This window comes from Vicugna pacos, chromosome 10 (assembly GCF_048564905.1).
Source record: "Vicugna pacos chromosome 10, VicPac4, whole genome shotgun sequence".
NCBI lineage: Eukaryota > Metazoa > Chordata > Mammalia > Artiodactyla > Camelidae > Vicugna > Vicugna pacos.
Window position 1 is genome coordinate 67,293,320 of NC_132996.1, and position 23,084 is coordinate 67,316,403.

A 23,084-nucleotide genomic window follows, 5' to 3' on the forward strand; every position below is an offset into this window, starting at 1 on the left:
TACCCGGGAGATGGAGGAGGCAGTGAATTCAGGAGACATTTCCAGGGTCAGCACTGAATGGGCTTTGTGACTGAATGCTGGTGGCAGGTGGGGTGATGTTGGGGTGGAAAGAGAAGTTTGCTGGGCAGATGCAGGGCTGAGGATGGTCCTCTCTTGGGACTTGGAAACCTGGAAGCAGAGTTGGAGCAGAGGATGTCTTCCCAGATCAGGAACTTAGTGGGAACAGAAAAAGTATTAGTTCTTGTGTCTGTGGTGCCCTGGGGTAGAATGGACAATGAGCAGTGGGGTGAGGAAAGGAGGAAGGCAGGACCGTGGGCTGCTTTCTGAGAGTTGTGGGCAGAGAAAAGTCCCAGCTTGGCCTCTTTGCATGTGACCTGAAGCAAATCATCCCCCTCTTGGAACCCTGGTTCCTGCGCCTATACAAGGGGCTGATCGTCAGCTTGTCGTGTGGATGGGGGGGGCTGAATGGCAGGGGTCCATCCCACTGCCAACAGCTGTGTGAGCCCACAAGGTCTTGGTCCCTGGCCCAACTGCCTGTTGGATCACGTCAACTTCAACTTGCATCTCTCAGGACATCAGCTATGAAAGAACATTCTGAGGCCAGGAGGGGATTCAAGGAGCAGGCTCCACATGGCCATGGGCAACATGAGCCAGCAGTGCTGGGCTTGAGGGTCAGTCTGCAAGGAGGGAAGGGACTCAAGACAAACTGTCCAATGTTGTCCTCGGTGGGCAAGGTGCTTGGACATAATGGAAAGATGCTGTAGATTCTCATGAGTACACACATGGAGAAACACATCTACACACCGTGTGCACATGAACGTGCATCTGAATGAACGTGTGCTCAGCGGACACACTCCCTGGACCCTCCCTCCTTTCCCATGTCTTGGCAGAAGGTACTGAGACAAGGGCCTTCATCTTTCTGGTTTCCCACCAGGTGATGAAGCTGTAGCATCACCCTTTCCCTGCACTAGAAGACACTCTCTCAGAGTTGAGGGCTCAGGTTCGTGTCCACCTGGTTATTCTATGGCAGGAGGGACACATGGTACACCTGGAGACCTGGCTGAGATTTTTTGAAGTGGCTGTGAGACAAGAATGTGGTCTATCTGCTCCCTGGAAGCAGGGAAGGATTTTCTGTTTAAATATTAGCCCTTGAGTTTAGAAGCATAAATGTGTGCACACTGAATTCTAATACTATGTTCTTTCTTACTGAGCACCTTGGGTTCTTTGGAAATAAAAAACTGCACCTTTATTCTCAGTAGGATGGAATTTGTTGTACATCAGTTGAATTGCACTTTTTGGTAAACCCTCTCACATATCCCTAAAGGAAATTGTTGGCTAAAGGTCCACAAGGTGTCAGCCTGGCTCCAGGGAGAGGGCAAGATCTTCAGAGTGTGTAAGTCCTGACTCCAAATCTTGGCTCCACCGTGTCTCAGCCGAGTCCTCAGGCGTGCTGCTTTGTTTCTCCAAGGCTCAAGAGACTTTCCTAAAGGGAAAATAATAATACTTGTAACCCTTTGGGATGAGGAAGGGAGGGGCTGAGACAGCACGTTAGGCACTAGCACGGGGCTTGGCACAAGGGAGGTAGTTAAGAAAAGATGTCTCTTTCTGAATAATCAAGTGACTAGAGCAGGATACATTGAATCATTGAATCCTGCACAGAGTGAGAGAGAGAGGGAGCATGGGACCGCGGAGCCCGTGAAAGGCCAGCAGGGAGTCCCTTGTCTTTCTCCTTTCCCTCCTTCTGCACAGCACGCGGATACCCCCGGAGTCGAGAGTCTGTTTGTGATTTGCAGGTAAGTTCTCCACATCCTTAAGCAACTGGGTCCACAACCCCTGGACAGCACAGTCCCCGGGATGCAGACGGATCATCAGTTTTGCAAAGAAGGTTGTTTAGCGGAGGCAGTATCTCTCCCACCCCCAACCCCGAAAGCAACACTGAGTGCTCGTCACTGTTCTGGGCTGCGTTCCCACAGCAGTAGGCAGGTGAGACACCTTAGGGTCCACTGGGGCTGGGGGAGGAGACGTTGGCAACACCAGTGGGGCCAGCCTTATTGCTCACAATACCAGTAAGAGTCCCCATTTATTGAGTTCCAACTCAGAACGAGGCATCTGAAGTGATTCCGACCCATGAATTCTCCCAAGCATCCTATTGGTGTTATTTCCCATACCTCTCCACGTGGCCACAAGGAGTTTGCCCAAACCCATGAAATCTAAGCTCGTATAAGTGGCAGGATTTGAATCTAAGCTCATAGAAGTGGCTGGTTTTTTCCTCCTATGATAGCATCGTGTTCTTTGGGAATGACATTTGCAAGGATCCTCAGTGGAGACCCTGGAGGGCAGGCTCTGACCCAGGGACAGAGGAGCTGGTTCCGACTCTGGCAGATCCACGGACCAGCCATGTCACTTCTGACAAGTGACTTGGCCAGTCTGCTAGCTTCCTTCCTCCATCTCTTCTCCATCACAGGGTCCTTACGAGAAGGGAACATGCGGGAAAGGGCTGGAAAACTGAGAGCCCCACTCAGATGTGAGCCTCTGTCGCGATGGTGTGTTGTCCTCTCGCCCTGTGGGGTGAGCAGAGCAATGACTTCTCATCCCTGTCCTATGCTGGAGGGAACTGAGGCTCAGAGAGGTCACATGATTTACCTAAGCCTCTTCAGCAGAGGACCTGTCACTCTGAGCCCTTTCTCCACTCTCCCTCTGCTCTTAGTGTGCACGACGTCTTGGATCCATAATTTGGGGTGTCCCCACCTTCACGGGCATTGCTACTTCATCCTCCCCACTACCCCTACTTCCCCAGGAGTCCCATCCCTCAGACCTTGCTCTCAGCTGGCTGGAAACTGCCCCCTACTGAGGGCTGTGCTGGCCATAGCATTTCCTTCCTGGAGACAATTTCACACATAAAAGGGTTGGAAGTTCTCAGTCTTCAAGACCTGAAACGTTCATTCTCAAGCCTGACTGCATGTCAAAATCTCCTGGGAACTTTTACTGAGGCACAGGTTTCTATTTCATGGATCTGCCGTGGGCACCAGGCACTGACATGTTTTAAGAATTCGCTAGATGTCTGGGATGTGCAGTCAGGGCGTGGCTGTGGGCTGAAAGCAGCTGATCTTTGAAAATATCTGACCCCTGGTCCCCAAGCTTGCTCTGTGCGGAATGTACTTCAGTGTAAGTTTCGCACTTAACATGGTGTTGCTAGTATATAAGCAATGAAAGCAAGGTTATTTCTCTAATTGTCCTATAAAACGATTGCGCTAGCTCTGAGTGATTACCATCTTCTTACCTTCACTAAGTAGTCTTCTCATTTTTTAAGGTGGAGGCGGTTTATTGAGATGTAATTTACATACAGTAAAATTTGCCATTTTTAAGTTCAGGTCTGTGAGTTTTGGCAAACATACTCAATTATCCAACTACCACCACAATCCAGACAGAGATTTCGTCATCCCAGAGAGTTCCCTCTTGTCCCTTGTAGTCACCTTCTCCCCACACCTAGCCTTAGGCAACCATTGCTCTCACTTCTGGTCCCCTGTAGTCTGCCTTTTCCAGAATGTCATGTGAGTGGAGTTGACCATATGGAACCTTCTGGGTCTGGATTCTTTCATTTAACATAATGCTTTTAAAAATGATTATTATTCACCCATGTTGTTGCATGAATCAATAGTTTGTTACTTATTTTCACTGGGTAGTATTCCATTATACAGATGTACTACAATTTGTTTATTCATAAATTGAGAGACATTTGGATTATTTCCAGGTTTTCTAAATTTTTAAAAAGTTTTATGGAAGTATAATAACACAGATACAGAAAGGCACACAAATGCTAAGTATACAGCTTGATACATCTTTTTTAAAAAACTGAAGTATAGATGATATACTTTTTTTTTAATAAATAAAGTCACTGTGAGCATTCAAATATGGATTTTCTTGTAGACATATATTTTCATTTCACGTAGGTAAATTGGGAGTGCGATTGCTGGGTCATATGGTAAGTGTATAACTAATCTTTGAAATAAATCTGTCTTTTGTAGACTGTTCTTAAGACTCTTACTACTCTCCCTCTTGCTGCTGCTTCAACTGCTGCTCCTTCTTCTTCCTTCATCTCACCCCCACCCATGCACACTCTGCTCATCCCTTCCTCCCACACCACCCCAGACCCCTCGTACACTTACCATAATGCAGACTGACTCTACAACTCAGCAATCTCACGCGTAGGTATTTATGTAAGTGAACAAGTGACATCTTCAGATGAAGAAAAACTAAGAGAATCCATTGCCAGCATCTGCTCTGAAGGAATTACTAAAATAAATCCTCAGAAAAAAAGAAATGACACCAGAAGGAAACCTGGAACATCGGGGATGAAGGAGGAGCAACAGAAATTTTAAAAAATCTAAGTGTGATAGACCAGTGGTTTTCAGCTGGGGAAATTTTGCCCCACAGGGGACTTTTAGCAATGTCTGGAGACATTTTTGATTGTCATGATTTGGATGCAGGAGAGGTTACTATTCGCATCCAGTAGGTAGAGGAAAAGGATGCTGCTGAACATGGTATAAAGCACAGGAGAGCTCCTGGCAAAGAATGATATGACCTCAAATGTAATAAGCTTGAGAGATCCTGAAATAGACCATTCTGCTCTTGAGTTCTTAAAAATATATTTGTTGGTTGAAACAAAATAGGCTTTTCAATAGATATAGGTGTATTATTTAAGACAATTTCAATATGAAAGAGGGAAAGATAAAGGAAAATAGATGGTGATGAAGTTTCTACATTCTACTTGAGGTGATAAAATATTGACTCTAAGTATACTGTTAAAAGTTAAGTATGACACATGCACCCCAATGTTCATAGCAGCACTATCTACAATAGCCAAGACATGGAAACAACCTAAATATCCATCGACAGATGACTGGATAAAGAAGTTCTGGTATATTTATGCAATGGAATACTACTCAGCCATAAAAAATAATAAAATAATACCATTTGTGGTAACATGAATGAACCTGGAAAATGTCATTCTAAGTGAAGTAAGCCAGAAAGAGAAATAACATATGATTTCACTTGTATGTGGAATCAAAAAAAATTTATTTACAAAACAGAAATAGACTCACAGACATAGAAAAGAAACTTATGGTTTCTGGGGGAGGGGGGGAGAAGGGAGTGAGAAGGAATAAATTGGGAGTTCTAGATTTGCAGACACTAACTAATGTACATAAAATAGATGAACAACAAGTTTATACTGTATAACACAGGTAACTATATTCAATATCTTGTAGTAACCTATGGTGAAAAAGAATATGAAAATGAATATATGTATGTTCCTATATGACTGAAGTATTTTGCTATACACCAGAAATTGACATGACATTGTAAACTGACTATACTTCAATTTAAAAATTTAAAAAATTTAAGTATGTATCAAAAGGTGCAAACTTCCAGTTATAAGTTTTAAGTCCTAGGGATATATACAGCATGGTGACTGTAGATAATAATATTATATTGTGTATTTGAATGTTGATAAGAAAATAAATCTGAAAAGTTCTCATCACAAGAAAAATATTACAATGATGTATGGTGGTAAGTGTTAACTAGATTTATTGTGGGGATCATTTCACACTATATACATATATTGAATCATTATGTTGTATACCTGAAACTAATATCATGTTATATGTCAATTATATCTCAATAAAATTTTTTTAAAACTTGAGTGTGTGTATTATAATCCCTAGAGACAACACTAAAGTAATTATGCAAACAGATATAGTAAAAAAAAAACAACCCCATAGATTAATTAAAATTGAATGTTAAAAATGTTCAAATAGTCGAAAAGGAGGCAGAAAAGGGAAAACAAGATTAGAAAACAGAGCAAACAAATAGAAAACAAACAATAAAATGGTACACCTACATCCAAACGCATCAATGACTACTTTAAATGTAAATGGTCTAAACACACCAATTAAAAGAAAGAGACTGTCAGAATGGATTAAAAAAGAAAAACCAAACCAAACCAACTGACAATCACTAAAACCATAACCAAACTATATACTACGTACACAAAACTCAGTTCAAATAGAATAAGACAGATCGGTTGAAAGTAAAAGGATGAAAAAAGATACAACACACAAATATGAATGAAAGAAAGCTGGAGTGGCTATATTAATATCAGACAAAGTGGACTTCACAGTAAAGAGATAACAAGGGACTTTACAAAATGTCAAAGAGTCAATTCATCAAGAAGAAGACATGGGTGTTGGGGATCCCCAAGACGACCCCCAGGTTCAGTGATTCACTAGTAGGACTCACAGGACTTATCATACAGTCATACTCACAGCGAGGACATTACAGCAATGGATACAAAGTGGAATCAGCAAAGGGAAAAGGCACATAGGGTGATGCCCAGAAAAAACCAAGGGCAAACTTCCCAGGGCCCTCTTCAGTGGATTCACACAAGATGTGCTTAATTCCTCTACTGATGACTTGTGACAATACATGTGGAGTGTTGTCTACCAGCAAAGTTCTTTTGAGCCTAAAAGTTCAGGCTTTTTAAATCAAGAGTGAGTCATATAGGCACCCTCTGCCTAGCATGTACCAAAATTCTAGACTTCCAGAAGGAAAGGAAGTATTTAGCATAAACTACATTAAAAAACAATACAAATGGTTTGTGCACATGAGCCACTCTTAATATTTAGGGAATGTTTAATATTAATATAGGGAATTGTTTGCTAGTCAAATTCCCAGACACTAGCCAAGAGCCAGCCTTGCAAGCAGGCCTTTCTGAGAATAGATGTCTCAGGTCTAGTATGGTAAACTTTTTCTGCACAGCATAAATGTATATATACCTAACAACAAGGCTTCAAAGTAAATGAAACAAAATCAGACAGAACTGAAAGGTGAAACAGACAAACATACAATAATAGTTTAATATTCCTCTGCGAATAATTGACAGAACTTGTAGGATGAAAATCAGCAAGAATATAGAAAAACTGAACCAACACCGTCAACAAACACGATCTAACCGACACTTACTAAAGACTCAACCCAACATCAGAATACACATTCTTTTCAAGTGTCCATAGAACATTCACTAAAGCTTATATTCTGGATCATGAGAAAATCTTAAAATTGTAAAATAATTGAAATCATACAAAGTATATTCTCTGACCATAATAGAGTTAAACTACAACTCACTAACAGAAAGATGGCAAAATGATCCATAACATGTGGAATTAAATAACACACTTCCCAATAAACCATGGGTCAAAGAGGAAGGCTCAGTGGATATTAACAAATATTTTTAAATGAACAAAAATGAAAATATAAAACATCAAGATTTGTTGGTTAGAGCTGAAGTGCTGAGAAGAAATTTATTGTTTTCCACACTTTTATTAGAAAAGAGAAAGAGTCTAAAGTCAATATTCTTTTTCCAAGTGAAGAAATTAGAAAAAAAAAAGAGCAAAATAAACCAAAGCAAGCAGAAAGAAGGAAATAATAAAGGTAAGAGCAGAAATCTATAAAAATTGAAACAGAAAACAATAGAGAAAATCAACAAGGTCAAAGCTGTTTTAAAAAAAATGATCAATAAAATAGATAAAAGTCTAGTGAACCTGACAAAGAAAAAAAGGAAAAAGGTGCAAATTACCAGTGTCAGAAATGGGAGAAGGGCTTTCTGTAAAGACCATACAGACATTAAAATGATGAGAAAATAATACTATGCACTCTACATATATATATATATACATTTGATGACTAAGATTAAATGGACCAAATTCATGAAAAACACAAACTACCAAAACTCAACCAAGATGAAATAGATACACAGTCTATTTCTATGTCTTATCAAAGGAATTAAATTTTAATTAAAAATCTTCCAAATGGAAATATCCAGGTCTAGATGGCTTCCTTGGAAAACGCTAAATAAGATTTAAAGAAATATCCCCAATTTTCACAAACTTCCAGAAAACAGAGGAGGGGATAGCATTATCCTGATAACAAAACAAGACAATGATTGACAGCACAAGAAAGCAAAATTAGAGACCATTATCCTTCATGAACACACATGTTAAAATCCTCAAAAATATTTTAGCAAATCAAATCCAGCTACACACATACTTCAGAGATATTGCAGGTTTGGTTCTAGACCTAAATAAAGTGAATATCACAATAAAGAGAGTCACGTGAATCTTTTGGTTTTCCAGTGCATATAAAAGTTCTGTTTTATACTATATTGTAGTCTATTAAGTATACAATAGCAGTATGTCTAAAAAATAATGTATATACCTTAGTTTAGAAATTTTGCTATTGGACCTTGAAAAGAGCCCAAGAGAAACAAAACCTTACCTCTAGTAAGTAGAAGAACAATTCCAGAGACAGCCTTTAGATCCATCCACTTTGAAATATAATTTTATTCTACAAAGTGTTTCTCAATTGCTGAGTCTACCATATGACCCAGCAATTACACTTTGGGGAATTTATCCAGAGAAATGAGAACTTGTGTTCGCATAAAAACCTGTACATAAATGTTTATAGCAGCTTCATTTGTAAAAACCCCAAACTGGAAGTAACTCAGATGTCCTTCTACAGGTAAATAGATGAACAAACACTGGTATAACCATACCGTGGAACACCACTCAACAATAAAAAAAGCACAAACTATTGATACATGCAACAACCTGGATGAATTGCTAGGGAATTATTCTGAGTGAAAAAAGCCAATCCTCAAATGTTATATACTGTATGATTCCATTTATATGACATTTGGAAATGACAAAATTATGCAAATGGAAAACACAGTGGTTGGCAGGGGTTAATGAAGGGGTTCTCATGGAAGGGAGGTGGATTTAGCTACAAAAGGGCCACATAAGGGGTCCTTGTGGCTATGGAAATGTTCTGTCTCTTGACAGAACTGGACGAATGTCAGCATTCCGGTTGTGATATTGTATTATAGTTTTGTAAGATGTTACCATTGGGGGAAACTGGGTAAAGAGTACATAGGATCCCTCAGTATTATCTCCTGTAACTGCACATGAATCTGCAATGATCTCAAATAAAAAGTTTACTTAAAATCCAAAAAAAAAGAAATGCTATTCAAAAAATGGCACCAATAGACTTGCTCAAAGTAGGATTGCCATGAAACTTCAATCTATAAAAAGTGCAGTATCTGGGGTGTGCAATAAAGTGAAGTGCAACAAAACAAGGTGTGCTTGTACTTTCAAAATGAATAATATATCATGGCCAAGTAGAGCTTATCATAGGGAAGCAAGTTTGGTTCCATATTTGATTACCAATTATGTAATACACCGTATTTATAGGCTAAAGAATAAAAAACACATGGTTATATCATTTCATGCAGAAAAAGCCGTTGACAAAATTCAACATCTTTTCATAATAATTTGAAATAAATTCATAATAATGGTAATAATAATAAAAAAACCTCTCAGCAGACTAAAAGTAGAAAGGCGTGTCCTCAACTTTATAAGGGGCATCTACAAAAAATCTGCAGTTACTATCATAAGGCTTCCTCCCTAATATTGGGAAAAAGACAAAGAAGTTTACTCTCACTCCTCCCATTCAACATTGCACTAGAATTCTTAGCCAGCATAATAAGGCAAGAAAAGTTTTTTAAAAAAGACTTATAGATTGGAAAGGAAGAAGTAAAACTGTCTCTTTCCATAGACAACATGTAAACAATTGTTTTATGTTAAAGATTTTATGGAATAGACAAAGCACTTCTAGAAATACGGAGTTTCACAAGGTACCAGGATACAAAGTCATCACAGATAAATCAATCATGTTTCTATATAATTGTAATAAATAATTGCAAACTAAGTTTAAAAAATACCATTGACAATACCCCTAAAAATTAAATGCTTAGCTATAAATCTAACAACTCATGTACAGGATCTGTATGCTGAAAACTACAAGATGCTGATGAAATAAATCAAAGACCTAAATAAGTGGTACGACATAATATGCTAATGGATTGAAAGATTCAACATAATAAAGAGGCCAGTTCTTCCCAAGTTGTTCTATAAATTTAATGCAATTCCAATCAAAATCCCTGTAGGCTATCTTGCATGTATGGACAAGCTGATCCTAAAATTTATACAAAAAGGCAAAAGAACAGTAAGAGCCAAAATAATTTTGAAAAAGAAGAATAAGTTTGGAGAAATTATATTACCCAATATCAAGATTTACTATAAAGATACAATAGTCAAGATGGTGTGGTATTGGCAAAGAGACAGACTAATGGAACAGAATAGAGTCCAAAAATAAGCTTGCCCAAATAAGGCCAACTGATTTTTTTTTAGCATTGGATATAGATGTCTTAGTTTTTTTTTTTAATTGAAGTATAGTCAGTTACAATGTGTCAATTTCTGGTGTACAGCATAATGTTTCAGTCATACATACACATATGTATATTTGTTTTCATATTCTTTTTCATTATAGGTTACTACAAGATATTGAATATAGTTCCCTGTGCTATACACAAGAAATTTGTTTTTGTCTATTTTATATATAGCAGTTAATATTTGCAAATCTCAAACTCCCAATTTATACCTTCCCACCCACTCTCCCCCGAGTAACCATAAGATTGTTTACTATGTCTGTGAGTCTGTTTATGATTTCACATAGATAAGTTCATTAGTGTCTTCTTTTTCCTTTTTAGACTCCCACTATAAGTGATATTATATGGTATTTTTCTTTCTCTTTCTGATTTACTTCACTTAGAATGATGATCTCCAGATCCATCCATGTTGCTGCAAATGGCATTATTTTACTCTTTTTTATGGTTGAGTGGTATTCCAATGTATAAATATATCACAGCTTCTTTATCCAGTCCTCTGGTGATGGACATTTAGCTTGTTTCCATCTCTTGGCTATTGTAAATAGTGCTGCTATGAACATTGGGGTGCATGTATCTTTTCAAATTAGAGTTCCCTACAGATATAGAACCAGAAGTGGGATTGCTGGATCATACGGTAAGTCTGTTTTTAGTTTCTGAGGACTCTCCAAACTGTTTTCCATAGTGGCTGCACCAAATTACATTCCCACCAACAGTGTAGGAGGGTTCCCTTTTCTCCACAGCCTCTCCAGCATTTACTGTTTGTGGACGTTTGAATGATGGTCATTCTGTCTGGTGTGAGGTGATACCTCAATGTAGTTTTGATTTGCATTTCTCTGATAATTAGCGATACTGAGCATTTTTTCATGTGCCTATTGGCCATTTGTATATCTTCACTGGAGAATTGCTTGTTTAGGTCTTCTGCCCATTTTTGGATGGGGCTGGTTTTGTTGTTGTTAAGTTGTATGAGGTGTTTATATATTCTGGAAACTAAGCCTTTGTCAGTTGTATGATCTGCAAATATTTTCTCCCATTCGGAAGGCTGTCTTTTTGTTTTGCTTATGGTTTCCTTTGCTGTGCAAAAGCTTGTAAGTTTAATTAGGTCCCATTTTATATTTTTGCTTTTATTTCTATTGCCTGGGTAGACTACCCTAGGAGATCATTGCTAAGATTTATGTCAGAAAGTGTTTTGCCTATGTTTTTGCTAGGAAGTTTATACCGTCTTGTCTAATGTTTAAGTCTTTAAGCCATTTTGAGTTTATTTTTGTCTATGGTGTGAGGGAGTGACTAATTTTATTGATTTTTGATAGAGTTGCAAAAGCACTTCAATGGAGCATAAACAGTCTTTTCAAAAATGTTATTGGAATAATCAGACATCCAAATGCAAAATCAAACCAACCAAACAAACAAACAAAACACCCTCATAAACTTCGACCTAAACTACACATCACATTTAACAATTAACTTAAAATGGATCATAGGTCTATGTGTGAACTATAAAATACAAAACTTTTAGAAGAAAACAAAGGAGAAAATCTTCATTAGGCAAAAAAATTCTTAGATATAACACCAAAAATATGATCCATAAAAGGAAAAAAATGATGACTTGGACTTCATCAAAATTAAAAAATTTGTTGTGAAAGAAACCGTTTACAGACTGAAAAGACAAGCTAAGACTGGGAGAAATTACTTATAAATCACATATCTGACAAAGGACGTTTCTCCAGCCTATATAAAGAACTCTTAAAAGTCAATGATAAGAAAGCAAGCAACTCAATTTAAAAATGGAGAAAAGATCTGAACAGGCATTACACCACAGAGAATACACAGATGGAAATCAGCACATGAAAACGTGCTCAACATCGGTAGCCATTAGGGGAACACAAATCAAAGCCACAATGGGATACCTCGACACGCCAATGAGGATGGCTAACATAAAAACACTGACAATAACAAGTACCGATGAGAAGACAGGACAACTGGAAATCTGATACATTCCTGGTGGGAATGCCAAATTCCCAAAGATACTCTGAAACAACTCTGGAAAATAGCTTGGCCGTTTCTTATAAAGTTAAAACATGCATTTACCATATGACCCATCAATTCCACTAGTAGGAATTAACCCTAAAGAAATGAAAAGTCATGTTCATACAAAGACTTGTAAACAAAAGTTTTTAGCAGCTCTTTTCATAATTATCAAAAACTGAAAACCACTGAAATGTTCTTCTGTGGGTCAACAGATAAACAAATGGTGGTACAATGGAATACTACTGAGTAATAAACAGGAGTGGGTCGGTGATACACACAGCAACTTAATGAATCTTAAAAGGATAATACTGGTTCAAATAAACTAGTTTCAAAAGGTCATGCCCCATATGATTCTATTTATATGGCATTCTCAAAAAGACAAAATATGATAATGAAGAGATGAGTGGGTTGCCGGGGGTTAGGGGAAGGGGTGGAGGAGGTGTGAGTACACAGGAGTGACACAGGGGAATTTTGGGGGATGATGGAGTTGTTATATATCCTGATGGTGGAAGTGGTCACACAAATCATCATACATATTAAAACTCAGAATGTTACCCACCCCCAAAAGTCAATTATATTGTGTTAATAAGAAAATAAAATAAAGATTAGGGGTAACCACTGGAAGTGTAAAATGGAATTCATAACTTCCAAGTCCATGTAAGAAAAAAAGGCAGAGGAGGTGGTAAAGAAGACTTCATCAATCCAACAGTAAGCAAGAAAGCAGAAATTATAAGGAAAAAATAGCAATGGTAAATACATGACACAAAATAAGATGGTGTAAGTAAAACCAAACGTACCGGGAAGCCCAGTAGCATAACTGTGGCCGGTCACGTGGCCTTCCGGCCGGAGAACACTTCCAGCCTCCCTTGCAGATAGTGGGGCTGGGTATCTGAGTACTGGCCCCTGAGACGTGAGTGTAACAGTGTATGCCAAGCCCAGGCCTGAGGCGTACCTTGTCAGGTGGACCTTGTCCATATTCTCTATCTGTCTTCTCAGTGGTTGAAACCTAGAGCTTCTGGCATGCAGGTGATGCTGACGCCCCGGGGATGGTGGGATGATGACTAGCATGACCCCTAAGATCCATGGAGCAGAGACGCCCTACTGACCCGGACTATTTTCTCCAGAACTGTTAGATAGGAAGGAAATAAATTTCTACATTTTCAGCCACTATTTTGGGGGGATATCTTCGTTAGAGTACAAAGCCTGCTTCCTTGTCTAGGCCCTGAAGGAAGGCAGAACCAGATCGCAGGCTCCTGGTGGAGGGAGCTGCAGAATTTCTGAACGCTCACACTCTTGTGCCTACCCTCTGCTGGGCAGTCCAAAGCCCCTGCAGACTCAGGCTGCTGGCTCCAGTAGGGAGCCAGGCCTGACACCAGGTGACAGGTGGATGTTGAGATGAGAGGAGGAGAGCGGGGCCATCCTGGGTTTAGGAGGGCCTTCCTCTTCTCTGGCCAGCCCTCTGGATCCCTCCTCAGTAGTGGACACAGTAGAGCTGGACGCTGCCACTGATGCGCAGCTCCCGCAGCTGCTCCAGGGCCTGCTGGCCCAGGCTGGTGGCCCCCAGGCCCTGCCCATTGAGCGCCAGCTTCAGCCCTCCCTCCTGGCACAGGAGCAGCACCTGGGAAAGGAGGGCGGGAGGTGCTGCAGGCTTCCAGACCCTCCTTTGCCGGCCTGATCCCCAGCCAGCCAGCCTCCCCTCCCATCAGAGACTGGATCCATGAGGCACCCAGAGGTGGAAGAGAACAGGACAAGGGGCCCAGCTTGTCACCAGGCCTGGCCTCAGTTTCACCATCTGTACTAGGGCTTGATTCCCCTGGAGGTGTGGTCTCAACCCCAGCTGCACTTTGGAGTCACTAGCGGGGCTTTTCAATAATGCCGATGCCAGCATCTCCCCAGGGCTTCTGGGCACGGGACCCCAGCACCAGCGTGGAGGGTGGAGCCCTGGCATAGACCTTCCCTCTGCTAGGGGCTCTGGCTTCCCGGCCCACAGGACATGCCGCCAGTCTCCAGGATGCAAATGCAGCTCTGTGCTCCACCCCAAAGGGACCAGGCCTCTCCAAGACCCACCTCAAAGAATCGCTGCGGGTAGAAGACAAAGGGGGCCAAGATCAGCTTCTTCTGGCCCCAGCGCGAGACCCAGGCCAGAGTTCTGTCTGCGAAGGAAGCCCTTAGCATCACAGGAACATGGGCAGCCTCGTCCCGCAGGCTGAGCGTGAAACTGCGGGAAGGGGCGGGAGAAGGGCCTCAGCCTTCCTAACCCCCAGTCCCTGGCTCCCTGGCTCTTCCAGGCTGTGGCTGCTGGCCCTCAGGGGAGGGATGGAGGCAAGAGAGTGGCTGGAAGGTTGGGCAGATTCTGGCCTCGGGAAACAGGCCAGAGAGAGAGGAACCACCTGCTTGAATCTTAGGTGCACCTGAGATTAAATTGCCACGTTGCCACCCACTAGCTGGGGGCCCCCTTCCCCACCTGCCTCCTCAGATCAGGCTTTGTCTTCCCACTGGCCTGAAAACTCTTGGAGGCCTCAGTGTCCCCCCACCTCAGCCCCGTCCAGCACCGCCCTCCACTGGGTAAGGGTTCCCTCCAGTGCGCGGTGCTGCTCTTGTTTCAGCCCTTTGAAGCTGCAGCCACATCCAGACTCAGCGCTTGGGGAGAGGGGAGGTAGATAGAGAAGGACAAACTTTTAATGCAAATGAACCTGGCACCCTCCAAACTCTCTCCACCCCCACCCCCCACCCCAGTCCAATTCAAGCCACAGTTGCTTTCAGAAACAGCAGGAAGTACAGAGGCGGCATTCACTGCCAGCTGGCTAAGTGCCAGGCACTGCGCTCAGCCTGGATGTTGGTGGCCCGGGGCCGACTGGGCCTGTAGAAATGTTCTGGCTGATCTGCAGTATTCTTCAACTTTAAAGTAATACCATTTTCAAAAATGAGAAAGTTTATAAGAGATGGTTTCCAGCTTCTCTTTTAAAATAATAGAAGGTCTGGCATGAGTGAGTCTATGGAAATACTCTTCCCACTACACCAGCTTTCCCAGCCTGGTGCCTCAGTGTTTCTGTGACCTGCCTGGCCCCTGAGGACATGTGAATTCCTGGCCCTTGAAAGAGAGCAGTAAAATCACTTGCTGCTACTAATCATAACCATGTGACCCTGAGCAAAGATCTGAACCTGGTCTCCTGTCTCCAAATTTTGGGCGGAGTGGGGGTCCTATTACTGGGAACTTTTTTTTTCCCCGTAGTGTTGGGATTATCTCCCCCCTCCCCCCACCAGATAGGGAAACTCAGGACTCCAGACTCAGAGAGGTGTAGTGACTTGTTCAAGACTACAGTTTATAAGAGGCAAAACCAGAAATCCAACCAGTCCTGCCTGACTTTGGAGGCCCATGCTTTCCACAGCCTCCATGTCTGCTCAGAATTCACACACCTGATCAAGATCATGCAGGGTAAGGGTGGAGTGAGGCCAGTGACTTCAAAAACAAAAACAAACGGGAGGGGATCAGGCAAGGAGAACACGAGGTGTTTTTCTTACTCCCCTGCCCCTCCAGCACAAGGACTGTGGCACCATCACAGTTGTGGAGCACATGCTATGTGCCTGGCACAGTTCTATGCATTTATACCATCCCTGAAGGCGGCACTATTTTTACCTCTTTGTACACACAAGGAAACTGAAGCACAGAAAGGAAAAGGAACTGCTGTGCAGTTGTGCAAGTAGTAAGTGTCCTCAGCAGAAGTCAAACCCAGGAAATCTGGCTCAGAAAAGTCATGAAGTCCAATGCAATTCCAGGAAGAAGGAAGGATGGAGGGGAGGAAGGAAAGAAGGAAAAGAAAAAGACACTTGACTTGGAGCCCACAGGTTTGGGAAATGGAGCGGGAGCGCCCTCTGTCGGAGAGGTTAGCAGCATCCACTTGGTTATTGTGTCCCTCCAAGTGTCCACTTTGCAGCACAGGGCTTCCTCTTTGGGGCCGCCTGGCTCTGTTTCCTAAAGCAGGGCACTATGTCACTGTGGGAGGTCGCATCCTCTCCCTGGGTCTCAGCCTGTGCCTTTACAGGGCTTTTCCCGAGGCTCCAGCTGGGACCTGCGGGGAGAGGCTGGTTGGCCTGAACAGATGTACAGGCAGGGAAGATACCCCCAGATTTGGGGCTGCTGGGGCCACGAAAGCAGCCTGAACCCTGTACCAATCACAGACCAGACTTTCACAAGCTGTGCGACCCTGGGCAATTTACTTCTCATCTGTAAGGTGGGGATGAAGTAGTGGTGCTGGAGATTAAAGAGGTGATGCTTATAAAGTTCGTGCTGAAGGTTAAAGAGACCAAAGATGCTTATACCCCTCCCTCTGACACTTACTCCTTCGGCTCTGGCAAGACCAGCCCCCGCACTATGATGACCTGTCCAGGCCAGAGGCCCCGGGGAAGGGCACGTGAGCAGGGCACCTCCTGAGGGAACACAGGAGATAACTGAGACGAGGACTCACAGAGGGGCGTGGCGAGGGCTCCCACGCGCAGGAATCGCTTCATGGGCTGCCCTCAGGGGCCAGGGACCCCTGGAGCAGGAAGGAAACCCTGATGTTGAGGGCATTTCCCACCAGTTGGGGGTGCCCTTCCACCTCTGATGGAGCAGGTGAGGGACTGTACCCCCACCAGAACGAGGAGGGAGGTCACTCACCAGCCTGGGGCTCTCCAGCAGGAAAGGCTGTCAAGGGAAGAAAGAGGGGTCATGGAGGCCACGTGCTGTTTGCTCCGTGAAAAAGAACCTCTGGACTTTATTCTTAAGAATTGGGGATACTTGGGGTTTGCCTCTCTGAGCGATAATGCAGGTAAGTGGAGCCCCAGAGGGGTCCCTTTGAATTCAGAGGGACACCAGCTCTGAAATAATGGGGGGGGGACGGGGCGGAGGGTCTGTCATTCACACCCTGTGGCTCTGGGCGAGGGCCTGGGCCTCATCTCCCCTTCTGCCCCGCAGGCCAACCCCGCAGCCTCGCAGGGTTGCTGAGAGCTGAGAGCTCCAGCTGAGACGAGGCTTCTGATGGGAATACTGGGGCCCCGGCGTTTCCGGGCAGCCAGCCCACCGCATCCGTCTTCCCGAACCGCCCCGGCGCTGGGAGGGGCAAATCCCGGGTCCCAGGGACTACGACGGGGCCAGTTGTATCCATGGCAACCGCGCACTGAGGTGGGTGGCAGCTGGGCCTTGGGCCGCGTGAGCAGCGGCCAGCGAGGGGCAGGTCAGGCCCCGGGAGGAGGGAGAGCCAGCGGGGCAGCCAGTGTGGTTGGGACCGCGAGCGCCAGCCAAGCTCCCGAGAGACTCACGTGTCCAACCGGATACTCGCTGCCGCCCTCCACAAATGGCCGTTGGGAAAGAGAAAAAGCAACGAGCCGGACTCGGCTCCACCGCAAGCCCTGGAGCGATTTATTTGGCTCCCGCCTGGCCTGCTGTGCCTGGGAAGCCGGCAGAGGCCGAGCTCTGGCCTTGAGAGCGCCGCATCTCCCCGGAGGCCCCGTCAGGGCTTCTGAAACCTGGCATTTTGAACATGCTGATTCTTGGGCCCCACCTCAGACTTCCTGAATCCGAATCTCTGGTGGCAGATCCCGGAAATCTGCCTTTTGAATAAAGCCCCTCAGCCGGGAATCATACAGCCACTGCTAGGTTTCGGTCCCACCGCTCCAAGCCTCTAAGTCATTTGCCTCCTGGCCATGGCTCCTCCATGTGGACCACACCCCACGCCCAGTACAGACTGCTGCCCGAGGCTCTTAGCTCTGCTTTCTGTGGTCACCTCACCCCGCCTCGTGTCCACCACCTCTACAAAGCCCTTCCACCTTGGTTATAATTGCGCTGATAAGGCTCGTCTGGAGTGGGAGGGTGTCCCAGGCCTAGGCAGGCATCAGGGGAAGTCAGAGGCCTCTGCCTTCCAGGCGTCAGCCTCCAAGGAACTTACATTGATGTTCAGAAATCCAACAGCCGTCACCAAGATGTCACCATATATGCCCAGGGTGTCCACCCGAGACAGCGGGAGCCGGTATGCGTAGTGGAGAAAGTGTCGTCCGTTCACACTCACCTGGAGAGACAGATGGAGGCTGGCCTGGCAGCTGCTGATGTTCCTGAGTTCACGCTAACGTGCCAGGCACCATGAGCACTCTTACTGGAATTTCCCCCAAGGCTGCAGAGCCGGCACATGGCGGCACCTTCACTGCCCACCCCTGCCCCTGACACAGCACTTCCCCACGCAGGCCCCATTCCGCCTGGCAGCTGACCTGCCAGCAGTCCCAGCAGCAGAGTCCCCATCCACAGGTGGGGAAAGGGGACCTCTGTCCACAGGCCCCTCCCTCCACTGCTGGCTTCTTCCAGCTCCCTATTCCCTGAAGAAGCCTCAAGATCCTTCTGGCAGGAGTTTACATCAGTGATTAAAAGAACACTGAGGTCAGATTCTCTCGCGCTGTCCCCGCCCTCTCAGCTGTGAGATGGGGAGAATGAAAGGACCCTCCTCGTGGGTTGTGAGGATTCAATAAGCTGATGTTTAAGGGCTTAGAGCAGCCAGTATTGCAGGCGCTTTCCAGATGCTCCCTGTGGCTGTCTCAGCGGCGCCCTCTCCAGGGCCAGCACCATAGAGCCTGCTGAATGCCCCCTGTGTACAGGGCCATGTGGACCCAGGGCAGCTGGGAACAGGGTGTGGTAGCAGCTTGGTTCTCTGTGTACTTGACTCCGCCCCCCTCCCAGTACCCCTCAACACAGTGACATGGGGAATTCAGCTGCAGGAAGGGAGGCAGAAGGACGCAAGTTCTAGACCCTCTGATGCCCATCCCTTCCAGTCACCTTCATCTCCTCATTTCCAAAGAGAAAGAGGAGGAGGAAGCTGGCTCCTCTCTGCAGGGCCAGGCGGGGCCACCGGGCCTCGGCTTGCCACTGCCCACCGTGAAGGGTGTTGCAGATGACGTGGGGCTTGGTGGTGTGGAAGCGGGGGTTGAAGTGGATGGCGATATCTGGCCGGGGGTGCAGGCTGCAGCCGCACTGGAAGTCCACCTGGAACCTGGGGGGAGGTGAGGCTCTCAAAGGGCCCTTCCAGTCAGGGACCCCCAGGGACCCCGAAGGCAGAGAGGAACCCCCGGCTCATTGCCTCCAGGGCTGAGCTCCAGCACCGCCGTGGGGCCCTCCCCTTACCTGCGTGCACCTAGAGGGACCACTCCCTGTAGCGTGACCATCTTGCCTGCTCGCAGGCCGCCAAAAATTGTCGTGACGTAAGGAACCAGCTGAACAAGGGGAAAAAACCCATCCATATAGGATTGGAGAAAGGACCTGGGGACCCCTATGTCAGGGAGGTGAGGAAGGAAGAGGAACAAGAAAAGTGAACTCTCCTACCCCAAACAGAAAGTGTCCCGATGGGGAAAAATTAGCTTTCTCCGAAACGTTCTCTTCCATCTACTCCCCTCTCCTGGACCTTCACACAGAAAGCCACATGGCACTGCGGAAGCCGGATTCAGCTGCCCTGCCCCCTGGCGCACCAGCCCAGACCCTCTCCCCAGCTCCTAGGGCACAGTGGTATCCCTAGTGAGGCTTGCTGTCCTCGGGCTGCCACCCTGGCCTTCAGGAGCCTGGCGTTGAGGCTTGCTGAGGACTTCTTATTGGCCAGAGTCTGGGAACTGGGAGGCAGAAAGGTGGACTAGTTGGGGCCTGAATGCAGACCCTCATACAGACGTGGGCGAGATACCTGACAATGTCCCCAGCCTACCTTCCCAGCTCAGCTTTCCCCTGGCGTTCCTCAAATACAACTCCCTCCTTTTTCAGGGACTGTTTCTGCTGCTCCCCCTATAGTCTGTGAAATCTGACTTGATTTTCCGGGCTCTGACACCTTCTCCAGGCATCAGCCATTTTGGTGCCTGAATCATTCCTTCCCTCACCGTGCTCGCTGCTGGCATGGCTGGTTTGCTCCTTGGCTGGCCGGCTTCCAGGGTGACGTGTGGCTGGCTCTTCACGCCGGGAGGCACGAGCCCCCCACAGCTGAAGCCCTGTCTTTCCCTTCCCTAGGCTCAGTGCCTGGCCTGGACAGCGTGGGCTCTGAAGAGGTGTTTGCAGAGTAAATGTGAACAAGCAGCTGGTACATATTGGGCAGTATCACAAGGCTGGCCCTCATGCGGTGCTCTCCAACTCCCAGCAGCCTTCAGAAGCCCAAACCGCCTAGAAAGAGCTGAGACCCAGCAGCGCTGCCCTCCAGGCGGGGGCTCACAGCTTGCCAAACAAGGTGCAGGAGACCCCGGGCTGCCAGAGCGCCCACAGCTTAACCAGGCTCAGCATGTCAGTCCCTCCCACTTCCCAGGCTCCCGGCCTGGCCTGTAATTAAGTGAGTTGTTGGAGCTCTCCTGGGAGGAGAGGACCAAGTAAAGAGAAAGTGATAATTAGTGCTCATCAGTGGGAGGGGGGAGTCTGCTGGGAGTTCAGCCTTCTGTAAAGCACTGCTAGGCTTCAGGAAACCTGCAGGGCACCTGCAGGAGCCAAAGGAGGAAACAGAAGGAATCGAGGAGACCCCAGCCCCACCTCTGACTTGGAGGTTTTGACCTGACTCCCTTCCAGGCTGGAGATACGACTGCCCTTCCTAGGTAACCAGTGTCCCCCTCCTACCCTACTACACACTCCCCCAGGTCCTCCTGGCCACCCATCATGCAGGAGGGCACTACACTGTGTCTCCAGGCTCTATTACTTTTAAAATGCAAGGACCCCCGTGAGCCCAACAGTAACTGACACTCAAGTGAGAATGAGCTGGTCAGCCACTTTGCCAAGCTCAGGAGGGTCTTCCAGAGCCCATGGGCGGGTGCTGGGGAAGCGGGGCTCACAACTGAGGGCCTCTCCACCCCCCAACCTAGGAGTCTGGGCCCGGCTGGAAGGAGGAAAGGAGGAAAGGAGGAGCCCTGAGACCCAGGAGGGTCCAGATCCGAGCAGCTGCTTACCGGGTGGAAGACTGGCGGCTGCAGAATGAGGGTGTCAGGCAGCGGGTCCAGAGTTTCTCCCGGTGACATGGTGGGGGTGGGGCACCTCCGACTTGGGTTGCAGATCCCGATTCCAGGAACCCTGTGCCCACTGGAATGACTTCCCTTTCTCTGCCAGGACCCTAAGTGTCTGGGGCAGCTCTCCCAGCTGTTTGTCTCACCTGCACCTGGAGGGTCCAAATGACACTTGGAGCAGGTCTGGGAGGGCAGCTGTCACCCCCAGTGCCTCATCCCAGCTCCAGCCCCACTGATTGGACTGGTGTGAGCAGAAATCTGTGTTGAGGGGTGCAAAGCTTGCAGGAACTAACCAACTAACTAACCAGTGCCTCAGGGTATGAAGCATACAGCCTGTTGCCGAGACAAGCCAGAGTCTGTCTCCTCTGGGGCCAGCAAGGGTTTGTGGTTCCCAGGGCTGTGGTCTGAGCCCACCTGGGGTCAGAGGCAGGGCTGGTAGAACAAGTGAGTGGGTCCCGGGAGAAGCCACGCCTCCAGCTTCCTGAACGCCAATGAGTGGCCTCCCCTCTGCATAAAAGGTTTTAGTCTCTTTCCCTCATTTCCGTGTCCTTTTCCCTACTCGTGTCCCTTTGGCAAGTTGTATAGTCCTCTGGGGCTCCATTTCAGCACTGGCTGGAAATGCGAGGGCCCATCTGGGGTCATAGGAAAGTGGGTTAGGGGAGGTGGGAAAGGGCAGGGAGACAGGAGACCCTCTTAGGGTTAGAAAAGGCAGTGGGGAGCACACAGGTGGGCAGGGGGGAGCACGCAGCTGCACTGAAGACCTGGGGTCCTGCTCAGCGTGTGCTCTAATGTGCTGTGTTCCCTGGGACAAGTCACTTATCTTCTCTGGGACTCCCTTTGATCATCTGTACATAGAAAGGATGACCACAGGCTCACAGTGTCTTGAAGGGAGGTCTGTATCTGGGGGTGGGTCTAGATGTCTGTGTCGTTTCTTTCTCAAGTTCCTCTATGATTCTTTGGACTAGAGTCATTCCAGTTCTAGTTCAAATTCCAGTAACGCTTTCCCTTTAAAAAGCAGCACACCCTGTCAACTTTATCCTGAGTTGGGAGGTCCTGGGACCTGACCCCAGTGTTAGACTTGGCAGCAGGGAATTCCTGGCAGGATCAGGCTGGGCAAAGGCTCAAGGGCATGGGGTGGTGAGGGAAAAGCAATCAGCTGCTCTGTTGGAGGGGGCGGGTGCGTGGGCGGCCCTGCGGAAAGGAGGCTTGTTAGCCAGAGCAGCTATTCCAGGGCTGCATGCGCATCGCCTGGAAGCCTGTTAGAAATGCAAATGTTTGGGCCCCACCCCAGACGTACTGAACAAGAACCTTTGGTGGCAGGGCCCAGGAGTCAGCATTTTAACACACTCTCCTGGTGATTCTGATGCATGTTAATGTCGGAGAAGCACTGACTTAGGTTCTAATTGGCAGGGCTTAGGGTACAAGCCAAAGAGTTTGTTCAGATCCTGTCCTGCTGGGTATGTGAGAGCTGGGTGGCTGAAGGTGTTTTGAGTGGGGAAATTCAATCCGAGGTGTGTTCAGAAAGCAGAATCTACATACACAGCAGGGGGTACAAACCAAAGGTAGAGAAACCAGTTGGGCAGTTGGGTCCTGGTCCCATCCTCACTGCATCTAAATGGTGCCCCTCCCCTACTCCCATCCCAGCCTCAGTGCCTCCTCTGTGAATTGAGGATGGAAGAGGATTCAGTTAGCTAGGGCCGCCATAACAAATACCATAGACTGGGTGCCTTAAACACCAGGA

The 23,084-nt window shown here is 46.4% G+C and overlaps 1 protein-coding gene and 1 long non-coding RNA gene across 3 annotated transcripts; one reads left to right on the forward strand and one right to left on the reverse strand.

Annotated features, from left to right (window-relative positions):
• Positions 1–1,220: 1,220 nt before the first annotated feature.
• Positions 1,221–21,757, reverse strand: LOC102535493 (galectin-12). Of its 2 annotated transcripts, XM_031690803.2 has the most exons (13): positions 21,649–21,757; positions 21,290–21,495; positions 19,509–19,597; positions 19,164–19,377; positions 18,289–18,408; positions 17,663–17,701; positions 17,022–17,048; positions 16,704–16,792; positions 14,432–14,582; positions 13,668–13,982; positions 6,324–13,490; positions 4,167–4,281; positions 1,221–1,483 (listed from the first exon to the last, which is right to left on the reverse strand). In XM_031690803.2, the coding sequence occupies exons 2-10, from the start codon at positions 21,356–21,358 to the stop codon at positions 13,836–13,838; spliced, it is 945 nt and encodes a 314-aa protein (XP_031546663.1). In that variant the 5' UTR covers positions 21,359–21,495; positions 21,649–21,757; the 3' UTR covers positions 1,221–1,483; positions 4,167–4,281; positions 6,324–13,490; positions 13,668–13,835. The 2 variants fall into 2 exon arrangements, with proteins under 2 accessions (XP_031546663.1, XP_072826267.1); XM_072970166.1 differs by lacking the exons at positions 1,221–1,483; positions 4,167–4,281; positions 6,324–13,490; positions 13,668–13,982; positions 14,432–14,582 and adding an exon at positions 14,589–15,004.
• On the forward strand, positions 16,820–18,774 carry LOC140698806 (uncharacterized). Its single transcript, XR_012076776.1, has 2 exons — positions 16,820–17,172; positions 17,319–18,774. It is a non-coding gene; the product is annotated as an uncharacterized lncRNA (long non-coding RNA).
• Positions 21,758–23,084: the final 1,327 nt, after the last annotated feature.